The sequence below is a fragment of the Saccostrea echinata genome, unplaced genomic scaffold (assembly GCF_033153115.1).
Source record: "Saccostrea echinata isolate AGI-Se365-2 ecotype Australia unplaced genomic scaffold, CSIRO_AGI_Sech_v1 ptg000028l, whole genome shotgun sequence".
Lineage (NCBI taxonomy): Eukaryota > Metazoa > Mollusca > Bivalvia > Ostreida > Ostreidae > Saccostrea > Saccostrea echinata.
In genome coordinates this window covers 4,757,845-4,766,968 of record NW_026889777.1, presented here as the reverse complement: position 1 = coordinate 4,766,968, position 9,124 = coordinate 4,757,845, and the positions used below count along the sequence as shown (strand labels likewise).

The following is a 9,124-nucleotide window of genomic DNA, read 5'->3' as shown; positions in this document are numbered from 1 at the left end:
CCTCGCACACATCTCCCTGGGGAAAAATCACAGATTAACGCTAATTCCGCTTTTATTGAGTTCGCTCTAAAACTAGAATGCGTACCTTTTCTTGGCATGTTGTTGATAAAAATGAAGTTATACGTACTGAGAAGCTTGACAATCATTCAGTTGACATTGTTATAAATGTAACATGATCTTAAATTTTTTTTAGCAGGTAGAGAGTGACAGACTGGCATCCTTGGGCCAAATGTGTTTTATCAGATGGGGAATTGGGAACGGACCGTGTGAAAACATTCCGGAATCGATAACAGTTTCATTTGAGTTTTAGATTCACTAAACAGGAAGTCATCGCCATAGTGATTTTTGACAAGTGCTTCGAAGTTTAGTTTGATGGTAAAATATCGTAAAATTCGGTAAAGGAACTTGTTCAAGTTGTGCAGTCATGAGTGCCGTTACCACGGCAACGAGGTAGGGGTGTTTATTTGCGCAGAGAGCAAAACATACAACCGGTTCTTTTAAATATAAATTGATAAATTTATTCAATAGTATAGGCCTATATTGAATTTATATATATATTTCTATATCAGATAATATTATATATATGTTGTATTTTTGAAATTCAGTGATAGATTAAACTATTACTGTAGTATATGAATTAATACTTAAATTTGATGGCGAGAAAAGACCTGACTGAACCTCCACCCCACCCCAACCCCATTTTTATAAAATGCAAAACAGTATGCAGGCACTCAACGTATACAAGCAGCATGTACATGTGGTATTGATCCATGAACCCATTTTAGACTGGATGTGAATTACGTATCATTTAAGGGGGTTAGATTGATGTTACAGAACACCTTAATGTACATATTTATATTGTCACCTGTGTGGCGAAGTGGTTAGAGCGTCTGCTCTAGAGTCGCAGAGTAAGGAGTTGATCCTTATGTCACGGGTTCGAATCCCAGTGTGGGACTTGGAGACGGGTCCTTTGGATGAGACCATATAAACCGAGGTCCCATGCCGCAGTAGGTGCTGGCACAAAAAAGATCCCTCACTGCTCAAGGGCCCTAAGTGCCAAGTATAGGTCAAAATTTGCAGCTGTGCAATGGCAAGTGGTGGCGTCTCCATATGAGTGAAAAATTCTCGAGAGGGACGTTAAACAACAAACAAACATATTCATATTCATGTAATTTTGTGTTTTGGAACTTTTTCATGCTACATGTATAAGTGCTGAATTCAACATGTAGTCAGGATTTTATACAGCCCTATTTGGCTATTTGCACAGGGCTTCTATGGCCTTACTCAGTGTCCAAAATATTTCTAACTTATAATTAAAGATGAATAATTTCCAGAAATAAATTTCTCCATATTTACTATTCAGTGTGAGTACTTCAGACCCAGGATCTGTGATAACTGGTCGTCAGCCACCAGAGCAAGTTCCAGAGGAAATTCCCACAGTCAGCGAGGAAGCTGTCAAGTTTGTGCAAAGCATAGGTTTGTATCAATGTTCTTGTAGTTATATTCTTAGACTATAAGGTTTCACTGTGAGTGTATAGATATTGAATGTGATGAAATATAAAACACACAAGTTTGTAAAGCAAACATATATTATAGATGTCTCTTTTCAAATAAAAATAATTTACAAAATATAGTTAGACATTCTGTAGTTGGTCATATATGTAAAACATGCAGAACAAAGACTTACGAAAGTTTTCCTGATATTCAGTTAAATGCACACCTTTTAAATTTAAATCTTAACATTTTTTATGTACATGAAGTATAGTAAGTACATATTCCACAGATTTTAAATATCAAATGGTCAGGAGTAAAATGTAAAATTAAGTTAAAGCATAAAGCATATAAAAACATATTCATCATTGCACTGTTTTATATATGCCACACAATGTGTGCATATGTTCAGGAATTGACATTGCAGGGGACATTTAATAAGTAGAAGGAGATCTGGGGTTCCCCCTAACAGGTTTGGGGGGGGGGGGGATAACAAGAATAACTTTGGGATAATGGGCGGGCAAATTCCACAGGTCTTAGGGACAACCCTGATATTACTACTTTTTATACATGAAATGCCAGAAATAAAGTTACAATACTCTGTAACTCTTGGAAGAAGTCTTATGATTTGTTATTCCTCTTTTACTAATACATAAAGTGAGTTGAATAAGATCTGCAGAAACTTCCTTTTATTTCTTTCAGTATTTTTAATTTATTTTAGTTCCAGAGGATGACTATAAATACTTGATGTTTGATGACCACCTGGTCACAGTGTCAGACACAGGCAAAGAGCTTGGGGAGTTCAGTATTTCTGTAGAACCCACACGATACAAACAGACAGACTGTTTCCTTATCCATGCCAACAGTCACGGCTCAATTGACGGCGTCCCATGTGGAACTTCCATAACTGCGTATGTAGGTCAGAACCTGGAGACCATAGAACAGCAGCACCATGAATATGTCAAGGTCAGTTGTATAAGTAGGTCAAGGTTATTTTTGAAAGTCTCTGGTTTGTAAAAGTAATTAAGTTTTTGAATTGTACATAGTTAAACTAACTACATGTATTTTGACTTAAACCTTTTTTCACTCTTTTGGAATATTTTGTTTACTTGAATTGGATAGGCTTTTAAACATGAATTGTTGATAACTATATGATTTTATTTCGTTTTAGCTTGAAAATTGTCCTTTAGATAGAAAAACATTTATAGTGAAGCAACCAGACAACTACATTGTAAACAGAGTGATTACACAAGGAGAGGTAAATTAGTTTTAATTACCACCATTTGAAATTCTAAAATACATGTTTGGCAAAGAAATATAAAAATGAAATCCATTTTTACAACATCTTGTGAAAATGATTTTTTTAATGGAGAAAGAATGTGTCATTTTGTCCTTTATTTAAAATCAAAATATATATTTTATTTATTTATTTATTTTTTGATCACAGGATGTACAGAGATCGTCAAAAACATTTGACCACAATCAGATGAAGGGCTTTATTTCTGAGGGTAAGTTATAGAGAAAGGCAGTGTATTAAAAATCTTACTTTTGTTAAAAATACTGTTTTATTGGATTTACTTGATAATACTTCAGATACAGACACACTGCATTATGAAAGATAAATATTAAAATGAATTTGATTTCTGTTTCAGGATCTAACTTACTTCTACACCGACTATTAATAGAAAAGGGAATTCCTGACAATATGCAGTTCCTGTCTTTTGACTCGGATACCAATTTGTGTTCTGTGATATATGTAAGCTTTATACAATCATTAATCTGTGTATATATTTTGAATTCTTTTTTTTTGCAGTATTTCTGTATGACCTAATATCCATATTTCTGTATGAGCAAATTAGTATCCAAATTAATATCCTTTCATTTTTCTTAGATAATTCTTCATCAGGAAATTTTGTTTTGCAGAAATATAAACAGTCTATAGATTTTGCATTATATCTATAGAAAATAATCTTGAAATTCTCTACATACATGTTGTATTTTCACTAGCATTGATGTCTGTTTACAAAGTATTAGGGTTGATGTACTGTCATGTACATGTATTGTCCAGAATTGGTCCATTTCAAGAAATGTCTTGAAACAGACCATTTTCAGACAATTTGAAATCTTTTATTTGTCTTGAAATTTTGTTTTTCTGTTGAAGACAGATGAAATGTCTCTTTTAAGAAAGTGAATAGTGAAGCTTTATTACAAGTGTCCATCTTAATAAAGAATAAAACTTTTGATTAAATTTATATCAGTAATGTCCCGTACGAAATTTTAGTCACGTATTTTCAAAAAATATCCAGGCGTATTATATTCCTAAAATCCTGGTGGATTCTCCATTAAAATGAATACATAAAAGCAGGCGTATAAAGTGAAATACAGGCGTACAAGAGGCGTAATCCTACCGTATTTTTAGCCGAAATATGTAAATGAGTACGCCTGGAAATTCAAAATACGCCTGGAAATTTTAAAAATAGAATTACACCTAGATATCAAGCATACCCGTAAAAAAAAAAATACGCCCGTAAAATAAATACACCCGTAAAATGAATACGCCCGTATAAAAAATACGCCTGCCTTAAATATTCATTTCAAATTAAATATTATCACAGCTATGGGGACTACAACCAACATAAATATAAAAGTACAATGTACTTTAGTACATAGATTACTAGGAGTCTAAGTGCATATAAATACATACAAAAAAGATCAGACAAATTAAGCTTACAATCATACACAATTTTTATTTTATTAATACTTTTCAGTATGCTTAAATGTGAATGAGAAATGATTAAAAATCAGAATCAAACATTTACTGTTTCAAATCACAGTCACATCACATGTTAGATTTACATTAACTTTTCCTGTTTCAAAGTATTTTAACCTACAAGATTGACATATTAGTTTAGTCAGCAGTTGCAACATTCCAATAATCACAGTGAAATCACTTTATTGAGAATCATGCCGATTAATCCTGCCATTCTCTGTACTCCTTATTTGGCACAAAAGATGCAATTCACAAGCAGTTTTGTCATTCACATTTCTTATTATATTCTCCAATCACATTTTCATAGAAATATTCACAAAAAGATGTTTTTCATGTTTTATAACTCCTGGCATTCAAAATACACTTCATTCCTGATGCTACACTCAACAGCTGCAGTTCATTGGCATGCATCTATGGAAAATGCTGCAATTCTGGTCATTTGACTCTCGCAAGATCTTTTCTTCACTTAAATTCAAGTATTTATGGACTATTTCATCATTCAATTGATCGCCCAACTGATTTATCCTATGGATTATGATCTGGAAAAAGAAAAACATAAGAACATACTCAATGTCATACTGACCCATTTCAATCATGAACATCTGGCTCTGCAAATCAAGCAAATGCATCTGTCTTATTTTTTTAGGTAAAAAAATCTAATGTTATGCAATGTATTTCAAAATAATCACCTCTTCACCATCTGTGCTTCGTTGCCACTTTCTCCAATCTCTTTGTTCCTGGCATGACCTTCCTGGTGGTTTAAAATTGGCGCAAATACTTGGATGTAAATAATGCTGTTGTTTATAACCCCCTTGTTACCTAAACGGTTTTATCATTTCTGAGAGATCAGTACATTATGTAAATTTGATGAAAAAAGAATTCTGTATTGTTAAAGAATACAATAACAAAAATTCATTTATGTTTACACAAGATGTTTTTTCTATATGAATTATACTTTTATTTTAAAGATTAGGGTGGATAATAGAACTGCTCTAGAGAAACCGGATATAAACTGATAAGCCGTTCTTAGAAAGGTTTACAACATTACAGATAAGTCGTTCCTAAACATGCTCAACACATCTGTAAGTAATTAGCCTAATCCCAACTGGTTAGACTAGGGAAGAGAAAGTAGATGGTAATGTAATATTATCTGAATATACCATCTATATTTTGTTTTATTATAGAGACATTGATCATGCAATTACTGATTGAAAAATTATTTTTAGCATCAGCTATAGTGCTTTGTTAAAACTAAGGACTTAAATATTCATTTAATTAAATGCTATTTTATATTAAGCCACTAAAACATTAATGAAAGAATATACTAAGTTTGTTAGAAATAAAATCATCTTAGTTAAGAGAAATAATATTAAACATTTTTTTTATTTGGGAATCAATGGCACAGTAATCTAAGATTGAATAGTATAATTTACTAAAATTAATTGCTTTAATAAATACAATGAATACAACAAAGGCAATATTGTAATGTAATCAATGTTTACATGTGGAGTAAATACTTTTTGGGGGGTTAATTTTAATACATGTATCACAAAAGCAACTCAATAGTTACATAAAGGAGATTGAAGTTGTCTAAGTAAAATTTTTATCTAGCTCTCTTAATAATAAGGACTAAGTCAGAAAATCCACCAGGATTTCCAAAAATACGCCTTTTGAAATTTTCTAAGTTTTTATTTCCCTATGCGAAAGAGACTAAGAAAAAAAATACGCCTGGATTAAGAATTTACGCCAGGAGAAAAGGAGACGTATTTCTGGCAAAAATACGTGTACGCCTGAAAATGAACCGTATTTTTAAGAATACGTCTCTTGTACGCCAGGATTTGCAAAAAGTCCAGGCGTAATACGCCTCTAAATTTCATACGGGGTCAGATGACTATGGTCGAGCATGTGTAAAGTGACAAAATTAAAATAAAAAGGCAGTTCTGGTAATTCACTACATAGAATTTGAAAATCAATATGTAGTTCTTTATGTGTAGAGGCCATTAGAGGACCGCACACAGACAGTTGGTACAACAGAAATCCGAGTGTTTGGGGTCGAGCGGACAATCAACTCCTTCGCTGATCTCCCAACAACATGGCAGTCCTATTTCATGCAGGACTGGTAGGAGAATATTACTTTTTATTTTAGCAAAGCATACAGTTATATAATGTTTTATTTCTAAGTCTTTAATATATTCTTATAACAGAAAACATTCTGTCAAATGTGGACCTCGAGACATTCTTTGATGTGTATATATAGAACAGCTCCAGCATATATATATATATATATATATCTATATATATATTTTTTTTTTTTTCAATCATTATTTTAAAAAAAAAATCCAGTTAAAGTCACCCAGATCATGAGTATAATAGGTCTCAAAATAAATTTAGTCTATCTGGGAAATGATAGAATAATTATTGAATTACTATAAATTATATTTTAAAAAATTGTCTAATTTTGCATTCATTCCTGTTATATTTAGACTGTTAACAATCACTGTTGAATAGTTGTGTTTTGTATGTTTTAATGTATGAATTATTTTTTGTTTTTACAGTCACATGACAAACAGGGTTCAAGTGGGTTCACCTGTGACCATGAAGTTGACATCTGTTCCACATCTTATTGAAAGAGGTAACGTACATGTACTAATGAGATGGGTTTAGTATCCATACAAAAGTAATATTTGAGTCTTAACACTACAGAGAGATATACATATAGATGGTGAAGAAAAAAGGGAAATTTTTAGACAAACCAGATTTTAAATTTTATGGAAAATTGTCAAGTCTTTTTAAATTTTAGATAAGTTTAGCAATGTATAGGGGGAGAAAATTGAAAGAATAAAATTCTTTTAGCAAATTGTGTCAAATATAAATTTGCATTAAATGTAAAAAAAAAACAAAAATTTACCCAAGTACAAACATTCACAAACTTAATAATAAAACTGCCAGAATTTCATTATTAATATATCATGTGTTGGTGCAGATGAGGAGCCCCCTAAGCCAGTGTTCGAGAAGAAAGAGCTAAATTGGGAAGATGACATGCAGTTATACTCAAAGTTTCTGGACAGAAAGGTAACCTTAATGAAAATTCAAAATATAATTTTGACTAAAAAGCCAGTTACCTTACAAGGTGTGAGAAATTATTTATGCCCTCCATGGTGCTGTGAATCACAAAGCTTTATTTGCAAACTGAATAGTGGTGTGATGAAAATTTCATGCGCAGTTGTGTGATGTATTGCACTGTGTAAAAAATAATCTTTCAATATTTATATTTAAATTCTTTAAATAACGATATTTAAAAATATTCAATGATATTTTAAAGTACAGTACCAGTACACATTACATATATTTTTGCGAAGTTTTTCATTGTACTATTTCATTTGAACTAGACATATAAATGCAAGTACAGTTGAAGGGTCAATATGTATCTACATGTATTATATTATGAATATGAATTTAAATATCTTTAACATCAAAAGTTATCAGGCGGTCCAGCCATTTTTGAGATATCCAGTTTTGACTGAAGTGGATGTTAAGAAAAATAACTGAAGAATGTAAATAATGATTAATATTTAACTTTTCATGATAATATGCTTTTTTAGGAGGAATTAAAAGGAGACCATACCACATACATGCGCTCACACCCAGAGCTCAAAAACCTACTGGCCGACTTCCTCCAATTCCTGTTGCTCAGGAAACCTGATGATGTTGTTCAGTTTGCTGCAGAGTATTTCTCATCCTTTTCTGCCTCCATGCCATCTTTGACACCTTACTTGGCATCTAATGCACCAACGCCATTTCCCGCGAGTCGAACAAATACCAAAATTGACCAGCTGAGAGCTCCAACCAGATAAAAAAGAAGACATTATTGAATTCTAGATAACTCATAGTGTGTATGAAAGATTTGGAAATAAGTTCCGATACAATCTGTATACCACAAGCAATCATTTTTTACATTAATTTTATAAGACTAGTATAGAATAAATTGAAAAATACATCAAGGTTTGTGTACGGGGTGAAGTATGCTTGAAATATTGATGGAAATGCCATCACATCTGTGGTATTATAACATTTTTTAATTTTGAACCTTTATGTCAGCTCTTTATTGACTTGTTAAACTGCAGGAGTTATTAATATCAGTCATTTTTACCTACAGTGTATCCAAGAAATCAATTGTAAATGAACAACTTAGAAGAAGACATTCTGATGTTTTATATATATGTATACCTGTATAGCAATTATAAAATTGCATGCTCTGTTAGTCTTCAGAAATGTACAGGAAACCAACTGATCTGTGATATAAGTACATTGTATATAATTGGTTGCTTACAGCACCATATATAGTTGTATAGTGTATAGTGGTTAGGCTTATACATGAATGGTTGAAAATCTGAGTCCATATGACAATATTTACACTGATTATCTACATGTATGTAAGATTTACAGATTTTTTTCATGTTTATGTTTGATTTCTATCAGTTTAGAAAATTTAAAGATCTGTTACATCTTTAAATATGTGGATCTGATATTTAATTGAGTGTTTAATTGAGGTACATTATATATTGGTGTACTTAAAAATTGATCGATCTGTTTCTACCGACACTAAAATACCATACTGTACATTTAACTTGTATTTGTGAATGTGTCTATTTTTGCCACCATTCAGCACTTCAAGAAATGTTTTATCATTAATTTTGTTGAAATTGTTATTACAGTAAATTTTTACTTTGAATGAAAAGGAATATTTGTTCTCGATATCTGAAGTTGATGGCATACTTAATCATGGACATAGTCATACATGTACATGCTATTAAAACCTTCTGTAAAATGAACAAAGAACTGACTCTGTAGTTGAGAACCTTT

At 31.8% G+C, this 9,124-nt stretch overlaps 1 protein-coding gene across 1 annotated transcript; it reads left to right on the top strand.

The window, feature by feature from the left end:
* The first annotated feature begins 333 nt into the window (after nt 1-333).
* LOC133194050 (ciliogenesis-associated TTC17-interacting protein-like) lies at nt 334-8,999 on the top strand. The gene is made up of 10 exons (XM_061329979.1): nt 334-450; nt 1,364-1,476; nt 2,213-2,457; nt 2,663-2,749; nt 2,939-2,999; nt 3,144-3,247; nt 6,256-6,380; nt 6,817-6,893; nt 7,245-7,333; nt 7,864-8,999. Exons 1-10 carry the CDS (start codon nt 425-427, stop codon nt 8,113-8,115), a joined length of 1,179 nt encoding a protein of 392 aa, XP_061185963.1. The 5' UTR covers nt 334-424; the 3' UTR covers nt 8,116-8,999.
* Nucleotides 9,000-9,124: the final 125 nt, after the last annotated feature.

What these genes read in the sequence shown, in the direction of transcription:
- LOC133194050 (XM_061329979.1), top strand. Translation starts at nt 425, where the DNA reads ATGAGTGCCGTTACCACGGCAACGAG. An exon ending in AGCACCATGAATATGTCAAG is followed by an intron (nt 2,458 to 2,662) that starts GTCAGTTGTATA and finishes ATTTCGTTTTAG; the next exon opens with CTTGAAAATTGTCCTTTAGA. An exon ending in CAAAGTTTCTGGACAGAAAG is followed by an intron (nt 7,334 to 7,863) that starts GTAACCTTAATG and finishes ATGCTTTTTTAG; the next exon opens with GAGGAATTAAAAGGAGACCA.